The sequence below is a fragment of the Physeter macrocephalus genome, chromosome 8 (genome assembly GCF_002837175.3).
Source record: "Physeter macrocephalus isolate SW-GA chromosome 8, ASM283717v5, whole genome shotgun sequence".
In the NCBI taxonomy this organism is placed as follows: domain Eukaryota; kingdom Metazoa; phylum Chordata; class Mammalia; order Artiodactyla; family Physeteridae; genus Physeter; species Physeter macrocephalus.
Genome location: NC_041221.1, coordinates 60,755,398 through 60,780,727, shown reverse-complemented (window position 1 = coordinate 60,780,727; position 25,330 = coordinate 60,755,398). Strand labels below are relative to the sequence as shown.

The 25,330-nt window shown below is 37.8% G+C and overlaps 1 protein-coding gene, 1 long non-coding RNA gene and 2 other non-coding genes across 13 annotated transcripts in view; 2 read left to right on the top strand and 2 right to left on the bottom strand.

Moving 5' to 3' along the window:
* The window catches only part of LOC114486714 (uncharacterized), a 72,994-nt gene that overhangs the window by 8,433 nt on the left and 39,231 nt on the right, over window positions 1–25,330 (top strand). The window contains exon 3 of one of the 8 annotated variants that reach the window (XR_003680915.2): window positions 12,370–12,489. The exons of 6 other annotated variants lie outside the window; for them this stretch is intronic. This is a non-coding gene — a long non-coding RNA (uncharacterized lncRNA). Of the gene's footprint in view, window positions 1–6,490; window positions 6,875–12,369; window positions 12,490–25,330 lie in introns of those variants that run through there. One more of the 8 variants, XR_003680917.2, reaches the window with a different exon arrangement.
* LOC112065652 (U1 spliceosomal RNA) lies at window positions 506–669 on the top strand. The gene has a single exon (XR_002892150.1). It is a non-coding gene; the product is annotated as a U1 spliceosomal RNA (small nuclear RNA).
* The window catches only part of MAP3K1 (mitogen-activated protein kinase kinase kinase 1), a 76,802-nt gene continuing 60,736 nt past the window's right edge, over window positions 9,265–25,330 (bottom strand). For 2 of the 3 annotated variants that reach the window (XM_055086563.1, XM_024119151.3), the window contains 10 exons: window positions 21,958–22,079; window positions 20,287–20,378; window positions 19,830–20,019; window positions 18,233–19,514; window positions 17,715–17,867; window positions 16,426–16,588; window positions 15,162–15,293; window positions 14,004–14,146; window positions 13,254–13,385; window positions 9,271–11,936 (listed from right to left, as the gene is read on the bottom strand). In XM_055086563.1, coding sequence (XP_054942538.1) covers window positions 11,787–11,936; window positions 13,254–13,385; window positions 14,004–14,146; window positions 15,162–15,293; window positions 16,426–16,588; window positions 17,715–17,867; window positions 18,233–19,514; window positions 19,830–20,019; window positions 20,287–20,378; window positions 21,958–22,079 — 2,559 coding nt within the window. In that variant the 3' untranslated portion in view covers window positions 9,271–11,786. Of the gene's footprint in view, window positions 11,937–13,253; window positions 13,386–14,003; window positions 14,147–15,161; window positions 15,294–16,425; window positions 16,589–17,714; window positions 17,868–18,232; window positions 19,515–19,829; window positions 20,020–20,286; window positions 20,379–21,957; window positions 22,080–25,330 lie in introns of all 3 variants that reach the window. The other variant, XM_024119150.3, reaches the window with a different exon arrangement.
* TRNAE-CUC (transfer RNA glutamic acid (anticodon CUC)) lies at window positions 16,956–17,027 on the bottom strand. The gene has a single exon. It is a non-coding gene; the product is annotated as a tRNA-Glu (tRNA).

Here is a 25,330-nt window from a genome sequence, read left to right as displayed (position 1 = left end):
AAATTTTGAGAAGGAAAGTTTGTGACAAGGCATTTCATTAACTTTGGATATTGAAGTTAATGTCAATTCTATGAATTACAGTAGTATATTGCATATTGATAAAATTAGACAAAAAGTATTTCAAAGTTATTTTGTGCTTTAGGATCTAAAATACGGCATGAGGGACTTCCCTGGTGGTGCAGTGGTTAAGAATCTGCCTGCCAAATTCAGGGGACACGGGTTCGAGCCCTGGTCCGGGAAAATCCCACATGCTAAGGAGCAACTAAGCCCGTGCGCCACAACTCCTGAGCCTGTGTTCTAGAGCCCATGAGCCACAACTACTGAGCCCGCGCGCCTAGAGCCCGTGCTCCGCAACAAGAGAAGCCACCACAGTGAGAAGCCCGCACACTGCAACAAGAGTAGACCCCGCTCGCTGCAACTAGAGAAAGCCCGCGCACAGCAACGAAGACCCAATGCAGACAAAACTAAATAAATAAATAAATAAATTTATAAAATACTGCATGAAATACTTACCTGGCAGGGGAGATACCATGATCACAGAGTTGGTTTTCCCAGGGCGAGGCTTATCCATTGTACTCTGGATGTGTTGACCCCCGCGATTTCCCCAAATGTGGAAAACTCGACTGCATAATTTGTGGTAGTGGGGGACTGTGTTCATGCTCTCCCCTGAAAAAAAAAAAGTAAAAGTAAAAGAAAATAACATACTGCCTAAAAAGGAGAAGAAAAAAATGGTCTCTGCTAGTCTGTGAATTAGCAAAACTCACCTCTGCCTCCAGCCACTTTACTGCCATCTAGTGGAAAATGATTATAATAAACATACAAATAGTTAGGAATGATGCCCCAGAGAGCTGTGTATTAGTACACAGTTGGTTATGGCAGTTTTGAATATATCAACTGGAAGATTCTATGCCATTGGTTCTCAGCTGCTTCTCAGACCAGAGTATGAGACCAAAACGTTTGAGAACCATTGGCATGAGCAAAACTACAGAGGTGGGAATGAATACTGTGGGTTCAGAGAACAAGAGTGTAACAATCTGAGTAGAGCAAAAATTTGCATTAGGAATAGTAGGAAATAAAATTTTTAGGCAGAGTAAGATCAGACCATTAGAAAATCTTGAGGTAAGCGGTAGGTAGTCATTGAAGGTTCTTAAGCAGAGCGCTAGCATGTAGGAATAGTTTGGGAAGCTCAGACGAACTGTGGTTGGCAGGATAGATGGGTGAGTGGCTGGATGGGTGCGTGGGTGGCAATTCAAGATCAAGGTAGTCTTGAGAACAGGAAACCAGGAAAAAGGCATCAAGTGTCTTTTTAGAGCCTCTCCTTGGTTGTAACTGTTACTCTTGTCTGAAGGGGATAGGAGAATAAGAATGTCCTGTTCTTATTCTTAAACTGAGTCTAAGTTTTTGATTGGAAAAATGGAGTTATCGGTGAATTGCCTTAGTTTTTTCAGTTTTCTAAGAGGAACACTGAGCTAACCGCTTATTCCTGAGAAAGAGGTGATGTAAACTCTGATTTTCAGATATTTGGCAAAGTCAGTACACTGTTAAGATCATCCTTTACTTAAAGAAAACTTTTACTCTGCTGCCCTCTTCTGGATGTTGTGTAATTCTCTAAATTCTTTCACTGGTGGTCAATTAGTGTAGGGTGAATTGCCACTGAAATACAGGAGCCCAGCTGCAGGAAAAAAAAAAAGAGGAAATCAAGGTAAAATACAAAAAAAGAAATGACACCAAACCAAAGAATATACAAACATAAATATTTTCCCAATTTTTTATTTTGAAAATTTCTAACCTACAGAAAAGTGCAGTGAACAGCCATATATCTTTTATGTAGGTTCACCAGTTGTTAACATTTTGTAACAATTCCTCTCCTTCTCTCTCTCTCTCTCTCTCTCCACACACACATATATAAGAATGACATTTTCTACATAATCACATTGCCATTATATCTTTAAAAGTGAACAGTAATTCAATATCATGAATATAGCCCATATTTAAATTTCTCTAATTTCAAAACTACCTTTTGTAACTGTTTGTTCTTTTATTATTTGTTTCTTAAACTGGGTCAAAGTTAATCTAGTCTAATTTAATCTACCCCTGCCTTTTTTTTTTTTTTTTTTTTTCGGTATGCAGGCCTCTCACTGTTGTGGCCTCTCCCGTTGCGGAGCACAGGCTCCGGACGCACAGGCTCAGCGGCCATGGCTCACGGGCCCAGCCGCTCCGCGGCATGTGGGATCTTCCCGGACCGGGGCACGAACCCGTGTCTCCTGCATCGGCAGGCGGATTCTCAACCACTGCGCCACCAGGGAAGCCCTACCCCTGCTTTTGTTTTTCATGACCTAAAACTTTTATGAATACTGAAATTGAATCAGTAATTTAAAAACTCCCAATAAACAAAAGACCAAATGGCTTCACAAGTGAATTCTACCAGAAGTTTAGAGGAGAGTTAACACCTATCCTTCTAACACTATTCTAAAAAATTGCAGAGGAAGGAACACTTTTGAACTCATTCTATGAGGACACCATCTCCCTGATACCAAAGCCAGACAAAGATACCACAAAAAAGAAAATTACAGGCCAATATTACTGATGAACATAGATGCAAATATCCTCACAATATGACTAGGAAACCGAATTCAACAATACATTAAAAGGATCATACACCATGATCAAGTGGAATTTATCCCAGGAATGCAAGGATTTTTCAGTATCCATAGATCAGTCAATGTGAGATACCACATTAACAAATTGAAGAATAAAAGCCATATGATCATCTCATATGGAGATGATCATAGATGCAGAAAAAGCTTTGGATAAAATTCAACATCCATTTATGATAAAAACTCTCCAGAAAGTGGGCATACAGGGAACATACCTGCACATGATAAAGGCCATATATGACACACCCAGAGCTAACATCGTATTCAATGGTGAAAATCTGAAAGCATTTCCTCTAAGATCAGAACAAGACAAGAATGCCCACTCTCGCCACTTTTGTACTAGCCACAGCAATCAGAGAATAAAAAGAAATCAAAAGAACCCAAATTGGAAAAGAAGAAGTAAAACTGTCACTGTTTGCAGATGACATGATACTATACATAGAAAATCCTAAAGACACTACAAGAAAACTACTAGAACTCATATCAATGAAATCGGTAAAGTTGAAGGATACAAAATTAATATACAGAAATCTGTTAATTTCTACACACTAACAACAAAATATCAGAGAGAGAAATTAAAGAAACAATCCTATTTACCACTGCATCAAAAAGAATAAAATACCTAGAAATAAACCTACCTACAGATATACAAGAGTCATACTTGGAAAACTATAAGACTATAAGCTATAAGTCGCAGAGTGGCTAGGCCCGTGAGCCATGGCCACTGAGCCTGCACGTCCAGAGCCTGTGCTGCGCAAGGGGAGAGGCCACAGCCGTGAGAGGCCCGCATACCGCAAAAAAAAAAAAAAAAAAAGATTAAAGACCTAAATGTAAGACCGGATACTATAAAGCTCCTAGAGGAAAACATAGGCAGAACACGCTTTGACATAAATTGCAGCAATATTTTTTTTTGGATCTGTCTCCTAGATTAATGGAAACAAAAGCAAAAATAAACAAGTGGGACGTAATTAAACTTAAAAACTTTTGCATAGCAAAGGAAACGATACACAAAACAGAAAGACAACCTACAGAATGGGAGAAAATATTTGCAAATGATGTGACCAAAAAGGGATTAATTTCCAAAATATATAAACAACAACAATATTAAGCTTGGAAATATCAAAAACAAAAAACAAAAAAACCAACCCAATCAAAAAAATGGGCAGAAGACCTAAATAGGCATTTCGCCAAAGAAGACATACAGATGGCCAACGGGCACGTGTAAAGATGCTCAGTATCACTAATTATTAGAGAAATGCAAATCAAAACTACAGTGAGGTATCACCTCACCAGTCAGAATGGCCATCATCAAAAAGTCTACAAACAACAAATGCTGGAGAGGGTGTGGAGAAAAGGAAACCCTCTCGTACTATTGGTGGGAATGTAAATTGATACAGCCACGGTGGAGAACAGGCACTTTTCAAACTGCTGCTTTTACACTGGTCCCCAGGGCAAGTGAGTCTGCACGTGAGCCCTTTAAGAGAAATGTCTCAGTTCTGTACAGCCCTTTGGGTCCCCTGGACATGAGCCCTGTTGGTTTCCCAAGCCAGACCTTTTGGGGGCTCATCTCTCCACTGCAGGTCCCAAGGGTCGGGGCACCCAATGTGGGGCACAAACCCCTCACTCTTCAGGGAGAAGCTCTGCATTTTTGACATCCCTCCTGACTGTGGGTCGCTGCGCTGAGGGTGGGGTTTTAATGAGATCACTTCTCTGCCTCTGCCACCTGCCTCAATGTGGCCCTTTTATCATTTGTCGTGAAGGAGCTGGTCAGCTAGTTTTCAGGTCTTTTCCAGAGGGAAATATTCCATATGTAGTTGTAGATTTGGTGTACCTGTGGGAGGAGGTGAGTTCAGGATCTTCCTACACAGCCATCCTGGACCACATGTGGCCTGTAGTTTTCTTTTTTGTAGTGTCCGTATCTGTCTTTGATATCAGGGTAATGCTGGGCTCATAAAATGAGCTTGGGAGTGTTCCCTCCCCTTCAGTTTTTTTGAAGAGTTTGAAAAGGATTGGCGTTAATTCTTTAAATGTTTGATGGAACTCACCAGCAAAACCATCTGGTCCTGGGCTTTTCTTTGTTGAGAGGTTTTTGTTTACTGATTCAGTTTCCTTACTTGTTATTGGTCTGTTCAGATTTTCTCTTTCTTCATGATTCAGTGCTGTTAGTGACATTGTATTCTGCGCTAATGCTGACATCACTCTCCCCTCACACTTTCTTATCTAGATAATGCAGTTGTCTTCGGACTTTCTTTCTGCCTCTGGTACCGCCCCTTTGATTCCTTCTTCAAGATACTGCTGGAGTGATCTTTATAAAATGCAAATATGGTTGTGCTACTCCCTGCCAAAGATTTTTCAATATTTCCCCATACCTCATTATTCCTCCTCCTTTTCTTTCTTTCCCTTTCATCCTAGTTACCGCCCTCATCCTCTGAGTATGTTTTCGTAGATGTTGTGAGATCTCATTAAGCAAATTGACTTTAAGGGAAAATAGCACTTAGTTATCTCAAAAATAAACTCCAATACGAATTTCAGCGTTGTGAGAAAGGAACTTTGGGGCATGAAGACTTTGCCTCTTATGTCATCGGCTTAGCCTAGTTTTATCTCTACAGGTTTGGCAAAGCTGTGAACTGAGGGCCATGGGGCATGGGCCACAGTAATACCAGGTTGATCGCAAGTGATGAGACTGGCTTCAGTTGTGGATGAAGTTCTTTAGTCACAGATCATGCAGAGTACCACTGTAAAATGAAACTCACAGACTAGCTATACCACTGTGATGGCGTATTTGTTTTTTTAAGATTTTATTTATTTGTTTTTGGCTGCGTTGGGTCTTAGTTGCAGCATGCGGGATCTTCATTGAGACATGCTGGATCTTTTGTTGTAGTGTGCGGGCTCTTCCTTGCGGCACACGGGCTTCTCTCTAGTTGTGGCGTGTAGGTTTTCTCTTTTCTAGCTGTGGCGTGCAGTTTCCAGAGCACGTGGGCTCTGTAGTTTGCGGCATGCAGCCTCTCTAGTTGAGGCGTGTAGGCTCAGTAGTTGTGGCCCACGGGCTTAGTTGCCCCGCGGCATGTGGGATGTTAGTTCCCAGACCAGGGATCAAACCCATGTCCCCTGCATTGTAAGGCGAATTCTTTACCAGTGGACCACCAGGGAAGTCCTGCATATTTGAATGTTATTTACATAGTTTGCTACATGATAATTAGGCTTTAGCAGTAAGCATTTCACATTAGTGCATAAAATTAGACATTAATTTTCTCTTCATAGGTTAGTTCTCTAGCATCTATACTCAGCATCTCCATTTCCCCCTTATCTCATATATCTCAGAAGACAAAAGTCCTGGATCCAGTTTCCTAAAGCTGAGATTTCACTCTGATTTTCTACTTCATTTTTTGTTTTATAAGCCTGGACCCAGGTCAGAGGTCAAAAAGCAGCTAGTCACAGGCCAGATCAAGCATATGAGTTTTGTTTAGCCTGCTGTTCCTTATAAAATCTAAAATTAGTTTCCAATGTGTAAACATCAAGAAATTGCATGTAAAATCCAGATCTCTCCAGCTTCTTTTGAAAATTCAGAAGCTTTGGAAACACTGGGCTTTTTTTTTTTTCATTCCAACATAGCAACCATGGAACCCCTTGGACATGAATTTGGCATGAACTCTCAGGGCAGCCAAAAGCTCTGCTAAGGACACTTCTAGGCCCACAGGCATTTGAGTCTGTGACTTTTGGGTCACTCATTCATTCATAAAATACATATTATGCATCCACTGTTCCCGGTACTGTACTGAGCCATTTACATAGGTTCTCTTACTTCTCACAAAGCTGTTGGTTTCATTTTACAGATGCAGAAGTGGAGGTTCAGAAAGTCAAACAGGGGTTACACGGCTGGCAAGTGGCAGAGCCACATTTGACCCAGGCGATGTCTCAGGCTCTGTGGTCACGAAGTCCATCATCATCACCTACTTTAAAAGACCCATCCTTTCCTTATGTCAGTTCAACATGCGATTTTTGCTTATAGCAGAAATTTTGAAAATGACAAACCTAAAAATTGTCATGACATGGAAATATGGCAGTTTGCATATGTTTGTCACTGTGTTCTCCAATGACTGCAGTATTTCATGCATTTTTGTTTTATAACAAGTGAACTACTGTATCAGTTCACAAATGCATTCATTAGCATTTCCATGTGGGCATGATACCCCAACACTTTTCTAGATTCCATCTAACCTGCAGATTTGGTCATTTTGTAAAACTGTTAATATCATTCAAGTAAAATCAAGGAACAGTAGAATTATTAATTCCTCTGAAACAGAAAGCTTTTCTCAAAGTTAATATTTTCCTGAAATGACTAAAGTGTGCCCTTTAGGCAAAATATCCAGAGCCTATTTAAAAGGTGTATATTTTAAATCACGTTATACAGAAAGTTTAAAACAAATGTAGAGACACAAGATAGCTTCTGAACTCACAGTTTTCAGTGACATTACCTATCTTGCAGGGTGATCATGTGAGAAACAACTACTGAGCAGAAATATGAAGGATGAAAGTAGAAAACAGTAACACACAACCACAAGGTACAATCTAAGACTAAAACTCTGGGGTAGGCCAAGTGAGTTCCCTGGTACAGCCTGAATTGCAGAATGATTGAAATTGCCTTATTTCCTCATTTGTGAAATGGAATATAATCACTGTGTTGTAAAGTATGCCTGACAAATAGTAGCTGTTGAATAAATCTTTATTCCTATTTCCAACAGTTTAACATAAGAGGATGGTTTTTGTTTTTTTGTGTGTGTCTGTGGTATGCGGGCCTCCTTCTGTTGTGGCCTCTCCCGTTGCGGAGCACAGGCTCCGGACGCGCAGGCTCAGCGGCCATGGCTCACGGGCCCAGCTGCTCCGCGGCACGTGGGATCCTCCCAGACCGGGGCGCGAACCCGGTTCCCCTGCATCGGCAGGCGGACGCGCAACCACTGCGCCACCAGGGAAGCCCAAGAGGATGGTTTTTATGCTTTTATGTCTGATATAAAAAGAGTTGTATGAACAGGATCAATTAATCTGTGCTGTCTGGGAACAGTAGTAGTATTTATGTGCAAGTATATGTAACATGTCAAACCACGTAAGATTTTTTTTAAAAAGGTATAATTTTCAGTTAATTTTTTTTTTTAAAAGAACAATTTTTTTAAAAGCTTTCCTTTATTTTGTCAAAAAGCCCTTCAGTGTTGATAGTGGGGTAGGCTGTGCAGTATGTGAGGCCAGGAGTTACGGGGGAAATCCCTGAATCTTCTGCTCCATTTTGTTGTGAACCTAAAACTGCCCTAAAAAATAAAGTATACATACGTGTATGTCTGGCTTTAGGTAAGCTGGAACAACTGCAGTCCAGCAGGGGTTGGGGCCCATGCGGAGAAGGCAGCCGACTGAGGTGGCAGCCTAACGGGGATCATGAGATGGGTTACATGGGTGGGTGGAAAGCTTGAGCAAGTCAGTCAATATATTGAGGCAAATGGGAGCCAGGTTTCTTACTGTCCAGAAAAGGAGTTACAAATATGGAAAGAGGGAAAGCTTGAATGAACCTGGGTGGTGGTAGATTGAAATGGAAAGGTTGGTGTGAACTCATGGTTTATGTGTGTGTATGGGTAGGTATATGTATATGTATTTTGCATTCATATGCAAAAAAACATATATTCTAGCTTTGTCTACCAAGAGGGCCTGGGAGCAGTGACACCCAGGAGTAATGAGTGTATCTAGCACCCAGTTTTTAAATACCAGTCAGGGCTCTTTGGAAAAATGGCTGATCCCAGGGATGAACCAAACTCACGAGATGGGTTGGAAAGTATAGAAGTGTTCAAAGAATAATGGTGGCTTGTCAGTCCATGGAGAAGCTAGCTCTGAGAGGCTCCCAATGGCTAAATGTGACAATTTGAGCAAATATGTGATGACAGTAATGGATTTTACCCCACTGAATAGGAATCCACAAACCCATTTTGATATATATGAATAATAAAGAAGAGAAAGATCTTCCTTACAGCAAAATGCCCATTAACAGAATACAGAAGGAGTGCAGGAACCAGAAAACCAGTATCTGGCAACCATCAGAGTAATAATTCAGGCAAGAAAGCTAAGAGAGCAGAGAGCTAAAGAAGTTGGATGAATAACAAGCTATTTATGTAGCCTCAAAGTATCACCTCCACAAAATAATATAAAGGTAGATATTAATTATAAAGGGAAAGAGTAACTTTACAGTGGCAAAGCCTTCTCAGATGATCAGTTTATATCACCAGCAATGGGACAAACTGACCTTGTATACCTCCTGATAGGAGAGACACTGAAAAGAACACTGCCTGCACCGTCATCTTGGAGATATTCCTGTCACAAATGCATACTCTGAATTGAATCATGAGGAATCACCAAATGCAAATTGAGGGACTTCTACAAAACAGTAAATTAAGGTCGTGAAGGTCAAGGAAGGCATAAGGAATGGTTCTGGATTGAATGGGACTCAAGAAACATGAGTGTCTTGAGTTTTGCCAAGAGCAAAGCTGATCTTGGTTTGGATCCTTTTGCTATAAAGGATATAACCGGGCTGCTGGCAAAATCTGAATGGGGCTTTTGGGTGAATGGTATATATGGGAGCACTTTGTGGTGTTCTTAGGACTTTTTTGTCAGTATGAAATTATTTCAAAATAAGTAAAAGTAACAACCTTTGTTCAAAAACTTTTATTTACTATAAAGACAAAACACCAAAATAGGTACAAATACTATAAAAGTGGTTCAATGGGGTAAAAATTTTAATTAAAATATCTTGATATATTTAAAATAACAAAGGATACATTTAAGCCAAATTATCTTAACCCAGAGATTTTTTTTGTAACATTTGCTTACACAGTAAGGTGCTAATAGAAGTTAGCCCTTAAGCCCTGGAAGTCTTAGGAATCATAGTCATACAGCAAATATAATTTCATTGTGAAAGTGAACTTTGGTAGAAGAAAAATCTATAGGACACCTGAGGTAGTAGAAACTGGAATAAACAGCAGTAGACGTTATTTACAACTTGAGTACCAAATAACATTAAGAACACAAAAATAATTACACATTACAATTTTCAGTCCAGCTTTGATCCAAAGAAAATAAGAATATTACATCACATTTGCATTGAAAACAAAACAAAAAACAAAACACCACAATTACCAGCAAGCTGAGGGAACTGCAAACAAACTCAAACAATGGATTTTTGACATCTAGAGGCAGTCTGAGTTTGAAATGTGGTGGGCATGGTGATCTACAAAGTAATACTGATTAGCTGAGGTTCCTCAGTTTATACAGTTTACATCTCTGTCAGACACAGTATTAATCTGACCAATGATCTTCCAGTACATAAAATGGCAAGAGTGCATCCTTTAAAGCTTGCACATGAGAGACTTGGAAACAATCTTATTAGAACTGTGAAAATTCTAAGTAGTCAAAAAAAAAAAAAAAGAAAGAAAATACAACACATTTAGAGCTACCAAACTTCACATTTCTGTACTATGTTTAACTCTTCAAATATTGCCAATCTTCCAACCAAAGGAATGTAAAATTTCACTAAGAAACACATTCATATAAAAAAAACCTGCCTTTTAAAAATTATATGCAATATATCCCTGTAAACTTATCTTGTAACTTATTTTACTTCCAATTTGTGTTGTACATTGAAAATGTACTCTATATAGCTTATTTAGCTTATCCTGAGTCTTTGAGAATAACCAATTTTATTTAACTCTGCAACAATTCAACTGGCTTCTGAAGAGTTAAAACTTAACATCTCAAAAAGCTGTATTAAATACTTAATCAGTACTTAAAAGACTCACAGAAAAAAGGGTGAAAGAGCTGCCATTTTCCTTCAGGATTCCATACATCTGAATTCAGTTTAGACAAAAACCATTAGATAACTGTGCAAAATCCAAGGAATTAGTGTGTAAATGAAATTCAATTTCACTTATCTTTCTGAACACATTTTTCCAAGTTCAAAGCAAATTTATTGTTTAGAAACACTCGTTCCTAGTTGAGTAAGTTAATTTTTCTTTATCTATCTATCAGCCAGGCCTAATGTAAAGAGATAATGCATGGTAGAAGGAAAATAGCAGTTAACGTTGTTTTCAGTGGTGATGATGCATGATGGATAATTACATACAGAGTAAGACTTAAACGGTGTGAAGTTTCCTACAAAAGAAACCGATACATTAAAAAAATTCAAATACATTTCAAGGTCATCTTGATCTTGGTTGTGAGCTGCATCACAGAGAACAGTTGATTTTCACTTAATTTATATTTAACCTGCATAAGAAGAGCAGTGACTGACTCAATGAAGGTAGTATTTTATCATATTCCAATTTTAAAAACAAACAAAATTAAATCTATATTTTAAAAAACTCTTGCAATAACAAGATATTTAATAAACTCTGGTTCACATCTAGTTCTTTTTTTTTTCTGGTTTGAAAAGATCACCTTTCCCTGAATATTAAACATAAATGAAGGTGAAATGAAAATATAGAACCATAATTTCCAAAAAACAAAATGAATGGGCCAACAGTAAAATGCACAATGAACCACAATTGCCCAGGCATTTAAAAAGATAAAGGTCAATTGTGGGTCATAAAGAAGTTATCAACTTTTAAAAATATATTTATTTACTGCTACTTATAGCATATTCTGACCTAAAAGAGGCAGATACTGATTTTTATAGCCAGTGACCAAAAAAAAAAAGGAACTGCAGAACCCCCTGCTTGTGATCACAATATGAAATGGAAGAAAACTGAAACATTAAAACAGATCCTGAGCCCCTCAGCTGCTAATATTGCTGAAAAAGTGCTCCAAAAAATTATGCTTCTGTTAATTAATCATGCAAACTTCATTGCTTTCCTGTTTACCTAGGGCCAGTTCTTTGAAAGGCACAGTTTACAGTTTCTGCACAAATTGTGGACTTTTGCATACTAAGCTTAGGTACAAATCATGATTTGTCAATCACATACTTAGGTAAGGGTTCCCCACTGATCTTGTTCATCGCTGTTCAGTGGCATGAAGGCCAGCAGATTATCAATGTGGTTCCCCACAAAAGTTTTTTCTCTTGTTGAGCATCCTGTCTCCACTACAATTTATTTGCATAATTGGCTACCATGTAGTACGGAAGACTGGATGCTTCAGTAGCTCTCTTGATGGAGGTCTGTCCTGAGGTTGAAGTTCTAAACAGCGAAGAGCCACATCTCGTAAACCAGGAGACAAATGTGAAGGGATTGATGGAGCAGTAGTTGCACTGGCAATCTGTAAGAGAAAACACTAGGGTTAAAGTTCTCCACAACTGGAGCTTCTGATACAGAAGTACATGTGCATATATTTCATAACCTCTATATATGCATCCTATACATAGAGGAATTAAAAGTGGGTGGACTTTTTGCTAACAAGGTGTCTATGGGAAAACTCATGAATTTGACCAAATACATGCTGATCAGATGGAGCTACAGTTCTCTTTATTGTCTCAAATGAACAAGGCTAAGTGCATCACAATGATTAGGCAGGTGAAATATTCACTCAAATCAATTCTGCTTTCCTCATACTCACTCTCCAAAATGGTTTGTCCTCTTTGCTTCATTGCACATTTTCTGTTTCTTCAGCACAGAGAGCTATTCAGAGTAAGTAAGACTAAACCTGGCTTTAGTATATCAGAAACACAACTGCACTGATTTTTTATTTTCAGGTGACTGAGGAAGTTATATAAGCATGGGGAGACCCGGAGGAGATTATGGCAGGGGAGAGGTGCTGGGGATCAGCTCGGAGGACTAATACTACCCACTCTGCACAGAGGTGACTGTGTGTTTTAAGTGCTTTACTCAGGCCCAGAGGTAATTCTGTTTATCCTCATAATATAATGTAATATAAATAATTCATCAAGGAGGTGCTATTATTACACCGATTTTATAAACAAGAAAACAGAGGGTAGACAGAATAAGTAATTCTCCTAGTCACATGGCTGTTAAAGGATGGAACCAGGGTTTGGTACCAGGTCTGTATGACTACAAAGCCCAGGCTTTTAAATGAGCACATGTACAACTCAAACGCTAAAAATCTCAAACATTACATTATTCTCTCGTGGAAATGGAGAATGGATTTGAGAGTTGTCAGAAAGGTAGAACAGCCTTGGCCTCTGACTTAGGTGTGAATTTTTTAAATATAGGAAATAACAGATTAAAAAATTTGTGACAGTACAATACATAAAGAGCTTCAAGTATTTTAATTTAAAAGTTTGGAGAGCTTCAAGTATTTTAATTTAAAAGTTTGGTGTGTGTGTGTGTATATATATATATATATATATGTACATATGTCACCCAGGAGCAATGATTCAGTATTTGCTAATTCAGTGTTCTCAGTGACTTGATAAGAGCATGACTACCGTGAATAATGAGAACTGACTGCTCACGCTGCCAACATCCACCACACCATATCAATTCCTGGAGATATATACACATACATTTATTTCAAGGAAGATATGCCTTCACGTTAGATTGATAATGAAGGAGAACCCATGAAAATTTGCCTTCTGCCAATTTTAGCAGAAAGAAGTAATTTTTATCTCATGATTACCTTAAATATCAAAGCAAGATGATTGGAGTGTTTTTCCGCATTCCAAGGTGGTTTAGCACAAGCCATTTCTATAATAGCACAGCCAACACTCCATACATCACAGCTCCTACCATATTGCTGACCTCTTAGGACCTAAAATAAAGCAGAGAGTTAATCTGGAAATATGACTCATTAGAAAAAGAGAAAGCCATTCTGTAGTTATGGATTCTGGGTTTTTTTACTTCAGAGCAAAACAATGTACAAAGAACAATTCCACAGACTACCTGATGTCTCATTTATTTCATTAACACGCTCAATCTCCTATGTGGGACAAAAATATTTTGGAGAATTGTGAGGTTCTGAAGGAGAGTCGTATCACAGAATTTCAAAGCTGCCTCAGTACACGTAGTAAACTACAGTGCAAGAGGACAACCAATTATCACTACGTATGAACGTGAAGAGTTCTGAACATAACAGAAGAGGCTGAGTTCAGAATAGCAATTACGCACCTTGGGTTTACTAGAAAACAACTACTATAAATTATCGAATAATTCTTTGTTAGAAATAGGTTTTAATAGATTTGCTTAAAGGCTATGGAAAGGCAGGGATTAAGGGTCTGAAATCAAGGATATCATTAAGACCTTAGTTTTAGAGCTGTGGACTTCTAATTAGTAAGCACACAGTGGATAACACTGCAAAATTATTTGGTGTAATGCCATCACACAGAACTCCAAAATATTTTCTTTCATCACACTCAAAGCTGCTTCTCACCTCAGGTGCCATAAATGCAATTGTCCCCAATAATTGTCCCTGAAACTCTCCTGCACCAGTTCCTTTTGATGCCAACCTGGCTGCAGCTCCAAAATCAGCAATTCTCAGTCTCTGACCTGTGCTGTCAATTAGCAAATTGGCACCTGTCAACAAAAACAGCAAATGACCTTATATGTTAAAAACAAAAATAACAGATTAAAAACTCAGTAAAATACTACTAATGAAATAGGACAGTGACGAAAGAAAGTAGACTGTGTGTCAGAGAAATCTACTCTTCCTCTCAATTCACTTCATTAGTAAAGGCACATAGGTCTCTGCAGTGTAAAAAAAATCCAAAGCCTCAGAGGGAAAATCAGACAAAGCATCAAGGCATAAGGAACAAAAGCAGAGATTTCGTAAAACTTTAAATAGTAAGCGTTAAACCTTTAATATAATGATTCTTAGCAAAATCTTTACTCAAAGTTCCAATTTTAGTGTAGTTTACACTTTGAGACAAAGTTCTGTTGAAACATACTGATCTAGACCAATTCAGACTTTATACTGTAATTTCATAATTATAGCTTAATAAAAAATTAATGTTATAAAATTACTTGAATGTGTTATATCAAATCCTAAAGGCATTCATGTCAGAAAACCAAAGTTGCTCTCTTTTTTTGGCCAGCTTGCAGGATCTTAGTTCCCTGACCAGGGATCGAACCTGCACCCCGGCAGTGAAAGCACAGAGTCCTAAGCACTAGACCACCAGGGAAGTCCCGGAAGTTGCTCTTAATAAACCAAACTGCAAAAGATTTGAGAGGATTTTTCTTAAAAGGAGTTTACAATACCCCAGTTATTTTAAATAAAGCCAGGAACAGGAACCTTTGGGGAGGCAGTAAGTACATCATGAGACCAAGACAGGGGAATCAGAGACCTGGATTCTGTACTTGGTTTGCCATCAATTAGCAGTAAGACTGTGGAAAAGTCTCAGCCTAAGGAAGGCAGAATATATTACCCTGAAAAGTTCCTTTCACTTCTGATAATTCTAGTGATCTGAGTTACTCAGGAGAAACAATCCCATAGTTGGTTTCAAGTTAGAAACTATCAACAAAGGTCTAAGTTTTAAAATTACATTTGTTTTCTGCTTATTGATAATAAGATAATAATTAAAAGAATTCCTACCTTTGACATCTCTGTGAATGATCTGGTTTTCATGGAGATATGAAAGGCCACGAAGTAATTGTTCAGTATAGTTAATAACTACTGATTCCTTGAAGGCTCCATATTTACTGAGCAAATGAGCCACAGATCCCCCTAAACATGTAATAATAATAATCTGTCATAAACTTAAGCCAAAATTAAAATTGTTTATTACACTTTGGTTACATAAGCTTGCGCTGCATGAGCTCACATTCACATTTGAAATATTAAATTTATCCTCTGCTTCAGAAGTGAAACTGGTTTAAAAACTAACACATTCCAGTAATCTTAAAACCTATCAATTAGGAGACATTTTCATGGAACCCTCATGAACTGGTTTTCTGGAAGGTCAAGATTTCAGAAAGCTTTAAAAGTTAACAATTTTGGATGGAACTATTTCTCTTATGTACCATTCACCTCTCCGTCTTTTTGACCAAGATATACAAAATCTCTCTCTTAATGACGTAAACAGTGGTAACGTTATTTAACAGAAGGTAAAAAGAATGGGAGGAGCCAGAAGACCCAGAGTTAGGCTTCACATCCTACTATTTACCAGCTCTGACCTAGGACAAGTCACAAACTCAATAAGCCTCATCTAAAATTGTTTATAATAGTCAACCTATATACAACCATCAACCCAGGTAACAACCAACATCAGAGAATTTACTAAAGAACTGATTTGTAAATAGAAATACACTCTACAAACACAAAAAAACTAAGAAGTTAAACCAAGCGCTTATGTATTCATTACGTCCCAAGTCATTTATTTTACTGTATATACGGTATAATACAAAATAAAACTCAGTCTCTATTTGTTCAAGTAGATGACAAGGTTCAACTTTACGCTTCAGTGCTAGTTCACCTGTTAGTTTTTAAAGCTATAGCTTAATTAATTTTATTTTTATATTGTTATGTTAAAATATTTCCTAAATCTGTCCTATCAATGATGGCCAACTGGACAAATATGGATCTTACCATGGCAGGTTAAAAAAAATTATTCCTATAAAACAATGGTACACAATCATTTTAAAAGACACACTGAAAAAGTTTAAAAGGTAGAGGTAATGAATATTTATATTTAAATGAAAGAAACTATTTACAGTTCATACTACTATGTTGAGGCAATTTACTTTTAGGAATCTAAACTATTTAATAAAAATAAGTGTTCATTAAACGGTTTTTCCTAAATTTAATATCAAGCAAAAGTTAAATGTATTACTATTTGTAATTTAAAACATGAACATACCTGCCATCCACTCAATGAAGAGATTATAATTGCTCTTCTCACATGTGGCTCCCAACATCCTAATGATGTTTGGATGATTCAGATGGCTCATCATTCTTATCTCCTCCCTTAATGCTTCTACTACTTCTTCTTGCTCAGAAGATGTATTTCTGACATATGTCACCTATTTCAGTAAACATGTTTACAAAGTTTTGAATTCTGATGAGTTTCTATTTATAATTTTCACTAACAATCTAATCTAAAATGGACAAACCCAAATTAACATATATCAATAGTAGAAGGTATTTATGCTCATGGATGCAATGTAGATACTTTATAAAAAAAACCCAGTCAAACTCTTTTAAATAATAAGAATCTAACAAGCGGCAGTAAAATATCAGGAGATGAAAAAAGACTGGGACATAACCAATCTTTCAAAACTGTCTGAAGACTGACTAAAAAAATGAGAAAAGCCCAATCATAAGAACCAACATGACTTAAAACATGAAAACTTTACTTATGGCCTCGCCATGAGGCTTGTGGGATCTTAGTTCCCCGACCAGGGATTGAACCTGGGCCCCAGCAGTGAGAGTGCCAAGTCCTAACCACTGGACCACCAGGGAGTTCCCAACTATTGTCATATCTTGATAAGCATGCTCATTATAAAAAGTAAACCACAGAAATCACAAGATGACACTGCACCAGTAACTTTGCTGAAGGGAGGGAGTATAAAACCATACCTCTAATAAATACAAAAAAGTGCAAACAAAAACTGCAACCTTTATAGGGCCCATCCTGATGTTTCATCTTGATGAACCATGACAATAATCATGCTTCAACTTTCAAATAGAAATCATGATACTTTTGGTGCTGTGGCAACATCTACTTTAAAATTTAGGTTTCTCAGGACTTCCCTGGTGGGTCCAGTCGTAAGGAATCCGCCTTCCAATACAGGGGACGTGGGTTTGATCTGTGGTCGGGGAACTAAAATCCCACATGCCGCAGGGCAACTAAGCCCTCACGCCACAACTACTGAGCCCGCATGCCTCAACCAGAGACAGAAAACCTGCAAGCCATAACTAGAGAGAGGGCCACATGCCGCAATGAAGATCCTGCGTGCTGCAACTAAGAACCAATGCAGCAAAAAAAATAAATAATAAATAAATAGAATAAATAAATATTAAAAAAAAGAAATTTAGGTTTCTGAAAACTTTAAAAACTAAAATGTATACATACGGGGGATATATCCTTTATTTGCTCATTTTTCACTTTTATAATTTTAATCATTTATATGCTCACTAGATATTTACCTGTTTAACAGCCATTAAAGTTCCAGTTCCCACATCTTGAGCCTGATAACAAGAAGAAAATGCTCCAAGGCCTATCTGCTGACCTTTCAGCCATTCAGTGTCTTCTCTATAAGGTTGTTTTGCTTTGGTATGTCCTGGTAGAGTCTCTGGTGTCTGCATATTAAATGAGAACAATCCTTTTACTGTTAAGAGTAAGAGTTTGTGAAATCAGCCTGGCAAAATATTACTCTTGTTCAGTCTGGCTTTCCAAATCACCTATAAACTTGACCTCTGGACAGTGTTGGTGACCAATGTCAAATGCATAAGTGATTACCATTGTAGAATCAACCAGAAGCGCCTCTGAAATAGGCAATGAGTATTTCTGTTCAAATAATGATACAAAAATTGTTGTATAATTAATTCTATGTGAAAAATCTGCTTCTAACAGTTAACTCACGTTACAAGCTGTATTTCTGAATTAGTTTTATTTTACCATGGCCCGAAGAAACTCTCTAACCTCTCTTAAAGACTATACTTACATCTTGTTGAATAATGATGATGTCTTCTCCATTTTCAACCTGTAGTTGAGGAACTATGGGGAGGGCATCCTGAGATGCTGACATTGCCATGGCAATTGCTAAAGCTTCTTCTTCTTCAGCTTCCATTTTTTCTTTGCACTTTTGATTATGATTCATATCATCTTTGTAGGTATCATCATTTTCATCCTTTTCAGGAGACAGCACAGCAACTTCTGACTTAAAAGTTACTGTTGTGTCACTTGAAGGCATAGACGCTTCAAGAAGGTCCTCAATACTGGAGTTGAGCTCTGTATTGACATCTAATCTGCATTTCTCCTCTACTGGGGTGAACACTGTCTCGTCACTAGGTATAACAGCATTACTGCTATTGCTGCTGCTGCCAAAGCCGTCATCACATTTGGAACTACTGTTCAAATCAAGTGTCATGCTATTTTTTGAGGCATCTCCCTGTTTACTTGTATTACTTGGGGTAGGTCGAGATGGCTTTGGCCTGTGTATATTACTGGAGGGCAGGGGTCTTGACTGAGTAAAGATTGGGGAAAGTTTATCTGAGTCTTTGTTTTCAGAACAGTTTCTCTGGAACTGTAGAGAAAACTTGCGCTGTGTTTGAGGAGATGCAGAAGGTATTTTGCAGGGAACAAACCCCTGAGGTCTATGCTTAGAGACATCTGTTATGGTGCCAGGTGGTACAGATGGGGAAGATGAAGAAGGGCTTGACAAGGCTGGGAACATTAGTTGGGAATGATGAGATAAAGGAGAGGAGTTCAAACACTGACTGTGGGGTCTGCCTTTTGTTTGAACCATTGGCTTTGGCTGCTCCATTGTTGCTGAACTAGGAAGTCCTACTGAAATGCTGGCCAGTCGGTCAGAAATGTCCTCTGAACTGGCACTCAATTTTGTAGCACACAATCCTTTTCCAGTTTTCTCTAAATGGTCTGTGCGCTCAAAGGAACTGTTCTCTGTGGCTTCTGGACAGCCGTTAGGGACTGATGCCTTCAAAAAGCTGTCATGTCGACCATCCAAAGTGTCTTCTATGCCCAGCTGGATGGCCTCAGCAATTTCCACCTCATCTGCAATAGCCATCAAACGACGACGCATCCTGGTAAAATGAGTAGAACTGGAAACATTCAGCATTTCTAACAGTTTTGAAAATACATGGGGTACTGCAGTAACCATTCTTGCAGAACTCAAATATATCCGTCGGGAGAGTTTACCAACCATTGAGTGGGAATTATCAATGGACTGCAAAGCAAAGGTTAAGAGGGACAGCAGCTTCTTATACCTGAAAGAAAAAACACATTCAGTTATGAAACAAATTAAAATTACTGCAAAATATATACAAATAAAGAAAACGGTACTAATTCACATCTTTTACATTAAAAAAATCAGTATAAAGGATCTATAAATTTTTAATTAAATAGCCTAGACTTCAGGTGTTTGCCAATCAAATATTAAGGTATCGGTAACCCACATGTGTGCTGTAATTTGAGTCTTTCATTCATCTAAAGTGTGCCCTTCTTGGATGGGTGTGGCGGGGGGCGGTGGGATGGGGTAGGTAAGAGGAGGAAAAGAAATGTATTTTCAGAAGAAAAATTACCTGACTTCAACAGGCTCAGCTTGTGAAACATCAGTACTGACAGTATGAGGGTAAAATTCAGCAGGAAATTCCAACAGCAGTCTATCTATGAGACAAAGGCGGCCTAGGAGTTCTTGCCAGTTGTTTGATTCAGTTTGGTTTCCAAGAATACAATTTAAGACATAATCAACACCACCAATACCAATGGATCCTACAGAAAGGAAAGTAAAAATAACTGAAAAACAGTGATATTAAAATCTAAAAACATGATCAAATGGTTTAAGGTTAACAAAAATACTTGAATTATATTAATTTCAAGAATCTCCCTTTTAGATTAATTCCTATTTCTAATGTTAGCTGAGTCAGTTTACAAAATTATTTCAAAATTCTGTAACTGCCCTATTAGAGATTATGAGATTAGACCGTCTAAGGAAAATGATAAAACATGCTATATTAATTTTAAGTAAAAAGTTATTACCAGCTTTAAGTATTTCTCTGCCAACGGCCAACTCTCCTGCTTGGCCTTTGCACAATTCCAATAGCGTTGATATAGACAGCTGACTTGTGCGACTAAAAATGAAAGGAAGCAACATCAGACTTGAATCTTGGATAAAATACATATTAAAAGGAGAGTAGTAATGTAATGCCTTGTGAAAAGGTGGGAAAAAATGTTTTTAGGAGTGTTTGCTTCTCAACCACTAAAACTGCATTAATGATGTCACTATAAGTAATAATATTTATTATTAGGTCTAATTTCATAAATTTTACCTTATCTTCTGTGTTAAGCACAGAATCTTCACTGCTGGCTCTTAAACAGCAAGTATTAATTTAAATACGAAACCAGATAAAAGGCTTATTTTCATTATCATATCTTGTTAATAAAATAAGAAAAGGCTCAGACATTTTGATTTCTGAATTTTCACTAAGTTCTCTTGAATTAAAAACAAAATCTTCCCATCCAAAACCTTTATATTCTCTTTATATAGCCAAAATGACTTCTAAATATCATAAAATCTCTTTACCATATTTCTTATGATGTTCAGTCATTCAAGTGACCAGGTAAACAACCTAACTTTAGAATTTCAGAAAGCGGACAACAAAACAAATGCCATAAAAGCACTGAAATTCTTAGGGGAAAAAACCCTATTATAATATTAAGAAATGAAAGGATTTTTCTATGCATTTTGCAAATTACTTGTTAATTTTTTTCAGATATTTATAGTATTCTCTCTAAACAACAAGAAAACCTCTAATACTTACAATCTGTAGGCTTGTGTAGAGAAACAATGGAGACAAAAGACAGACTTTATGAGATGAGAAACAAGTCAAAGTTAAGTGCTTAATTTCTGAGATCCTCTACAGACTACATCATGTGACTTAGGGAGGAAAACAAAGTTGGACTAGAAGAGCTCCAAAAGGAGGTAATGGCAGAGGCAAACCAAGGGAGAGTCAGTGCTTCTTACCACCTGAGATCTGCTGGGACATGAAGAGATGAGAAATGCCAAAAAAGTGTTTACTGTAGCTATGCTCATTATATGAAAAGTGGTCCTTTCCTCCCACTTTATGGAAAGGGAAAAAATAAAAGAGAGAGAACCAGTGGTCTAATAAACCAGTTAGGGCTGTTCCTGTTCCTTGCTGCTTTTTAAGGATATTGCAGGGATATATGGAATTGTTGTTGTTGTTATTTGACAAAACTATCACAGAGTAAAATTCCATCACAAAGAAAATAATGGAATGGGGTTTTTGTTTTTTTTGGTGCTGATAATGCAAAACATGTATAATGATTTTATTGGTTCCTATCCTGTGTAACTCATCCTCTAAAATGAGATAATATCTCATATATCACCTGCTGTTCTTATCAACTGGACTTCAGTTTTAAGACTATTACTTTAAAATAAAAGAGAATCAATCACAATACAATAATGTGGAGGTCCATGCAGTTTGTTAGCCTGGTTTTTACTTGCCCTTAGTTCTTCCTAGTCCTTAAGAGCTTTAAATGTTACATGTTAATTTCAAATCTCACATTAGAAAACAATATTCAAAGCCTCATTTAGTAAGTATGTATCAAATAAATACTCACTAGGTGTGAAGCTCTGTGCTAGGCTTTCAGGACAAGACGGTTTGAAGCAGTTCATTTATAGGGCCTTACCTATTGACGTCTGCACACTTGACTAGGATGGTGTCTACAACTGGCCGGAGAAGTCTCTGCAGTTTGATTCTTTCTGCCAGACTATGGCAAGGAGTATATACTAGCATGGCTCTCAACGTTTTCTGGGGGAAAAAAACTGAAGGTCAGCTTTAACTACATTTAAAAAGCATCAGAGACAATGGCCTAATCTGAGACAACGTGAGAAATAAAATAATGATAGGAATAGATTATAACCCATAAATAAAATAAGAATCCATGATACTGATACAAATAAAAAATTAGATAAATAAATAGATAAGGTAGAAAGGAACTCTCAACTATTTCTGTAAGTTTTAAAAGTCTGAATTAATTTCAGAATAAAAAGTTATTTTAAAAAGAAAATGAGGAAAGGAGCCAACTTGAAAGAGCTCCCAATGGCTAAAGATGGAATAACTTGGGCAACAAAGTAAACAACGATAGTACTGAATTATAACCCACAGAATAAAATAAATACCCATGAGTCTGTGGTGATAGAAATAAAAAACTGAATAAATACATAAATGGGAGAGAAGAGATGACTCTTTGTTATAGACAAATTCCAATTAACTAATAAAGGAGGAATATGGGAAATAGAAGATCACCGTTAGAACACCACAGTAGTCATTGCTGTAGGCAAGATCCACTGACAAATGCTAAAATCTGTGAATAGAAACAGGATATCTGCATAGTCTCAAAGTATCTCCCCCAAGACATTTATTAATTTTACAGTACCCAATAGACAGCACCTTAAGCACGTGATGAAGGATGGCATCACCAATAATAAGACACACTGACATGATATACCCCCTGATAACAATGCACTGAGAACGGCACATCACCTCTGGTGTTCTTGCGAAAAATGCATAATGTAATCGTGAGAAAATACCAGATAAACCCAAATTGAGGAACATTCTTCAAAATAACTGGTCAATACACTTCAGAAGTATCAAGGTCTACAAAAGACAAGTAAAGACTGAGTGATTGTCACAGATGGGAAAATTAGGGGGGCATGATAACTAAATGCAATGTGAGATTCTGGATTGGATCCTAAAAGAGAAAAAAGACGTTAATGGAAAAATGGGTGAAATATGAATAAAGTCTGTAGTTTAGCTGAAAAGGACACTGTTGGGACAATTTGGGGATATCTGAATATGGACTTTATAGTCCATAATAATATTCCCTGGTGGCGCAGTGGTTGAGAATCTGCCTGCCGATACAGGGGACACGGGTTTGTGCCCCGGTCCGGGAGGATCCCACATGCCACGGAGCAGCTGGGCCCGTGGGCCATGGCCACTGAGCCTGTGCGTCTGGAGCCTGTGCTCCGTGGTGGGAGAGGCCACAGCAGTGAGAGGCCCGCATACCGCAAAAAAAAAAAAAAAATTGTTATTAATGCTAAATTTTCAGAGTTTGCTGATTGCATGGTGATTATATAGAAGAATGTTATTTGTTCTTAAGAGATACATGCTAAAGTATTTGAAGTGAAATGTCATGATGCCTGCACATAACTTTCAAATTGTTCAGCAAAAAATTATATATGGGGAGGGAGGGGAAGGGAAAACAAAGAAGGGCAAGAGGGAGGGGAGAAAGGGAAGGGAGAGCTCTAAGCGCAGGAACGATGTCTGCCCTCACTGTGCCTAGCACACTAAATAACTAGAGGAATCAGAACACAGTATCATTCAGAGTCCCTGCACTCTAGGAGCTCATGAACGCATTGGGAAACCACGTGAAGTGATAATAAACAACCAGATAGTAAGGCATTATATTGAACAGTCAAATATGTCTGAAGGTTTGTGTTGGAAAATAGTAAGAAGAAAGAGGTAAAAAGTTGAGCCAAGAACACTGGTCTTTATTCTACAGTATGCTGGTCTTTATTCTATAGTATTCTATAGTATGTTGGTCCCTCAAGATGCTATATGAAAAAAAAGACAACGGTTAAGATAAATTTGGGAAATAATGCATCTTATGCCATGATTAGATTCCCAATGTATGTTAACTTATGAAGGTACCGAGAAGCCTTTCAGTGAACAGACCCATTTAACCTCATGTAATTTAGTATTCACCAATTTTAACTGAACAAAGAACTCTTTCTTCAGGGAAGAAAGGGAAGGAACTTTTCATAATCCAGCCAAACTTCCACAGAATATGCCTTAGGAAATGCTGTTGAAGAAACAGAAACCTCTATAGGTTTCTGAGCTGGGGAATAAAGTGGCATTTAAGGAATAATGATGACTATTATATTCAATGTTATCACAATGTACTAGACATTACAGTTAGAGGTATCTACACAATCTCATTTCAAACCTAAGAGGTAAATATTTTCATTATTTTATAGGTGAAAAAGCTGAAGTTTAAGAGTCCTAAAAAGTTACACTGCTAGCAAACTGGAGAACCAGAATTCGAATCAAAGTCTCTCTGATTTTGACCATATATCCAGATTGCCTAGGCTAGTCCCAGTTTAGCAGATTATTCAAGATTCTCAGTTCGGATGATAAATTATGAGGTCACTCAATTTTGACTCCAAACTAATGTTCATAAACACTATACTATACTACCTTTCAAAAAGATTTGCTAGGCATAGCTGTTATAGGATGGATTAGAAAAAGATTAAGAGTGGAAGCAGAGAAATGAAATGAGTTTTAAAAACAGACCAGGGACTTCCCTGGTGGCACAGTGGTTAAGAATCCTCCTGCCAATGCAGGGGACACAGGTTTGATTCCTGGTCTGGGAAGATCCCACATGCTGTGGAGCAACTAATCCCGTTTGCCACAAGTACTGACTCTGTGCTCTAGAGCCTGTGAACCACAACTACTGAGCCTGCATGCTGCACCTACTGAAGCCTGCATGCCTAGAGCCCATGGTCTGCAACGAGAAGCCCGTACACTACAACTAGAGAAAGTGTGTGCGTAGCAACGAAGACCCAATGCAGCCAAAAACAAATAAATAAAATAAATAAACAAATTTTAAAAATGAAGTGGAAGAATTAAAAAAAAAAAACAAAAACCAGACCAGATAAGAATTATTCTAAAGCAGCGGTCCTAAGAAGAACTACAATCCTTCAGCGGTCCTAAGAAGAACTACAATCCTGCAGCCTGTGGAACAAAAACCACATTCACAGAAAGACAGACAAGATGAAAAGGCAGAGGGCTATGTACCAGATGAAGGAACAAGATAAAACCCCAGAAACAACTAAATGAAGTGGAGATAGGCAACCTTCCAGAAAAAGAATTCAGAAAAATGATAGTGAAGATGATCCAGAACCTCAGCAAAAGAATGGAGGCAAAGATCGAGAAGATGCAAGAAATGTTTAACAAAGACCTAGAAGAATTAAAGAACAAACAGAGATGAACAATACAAT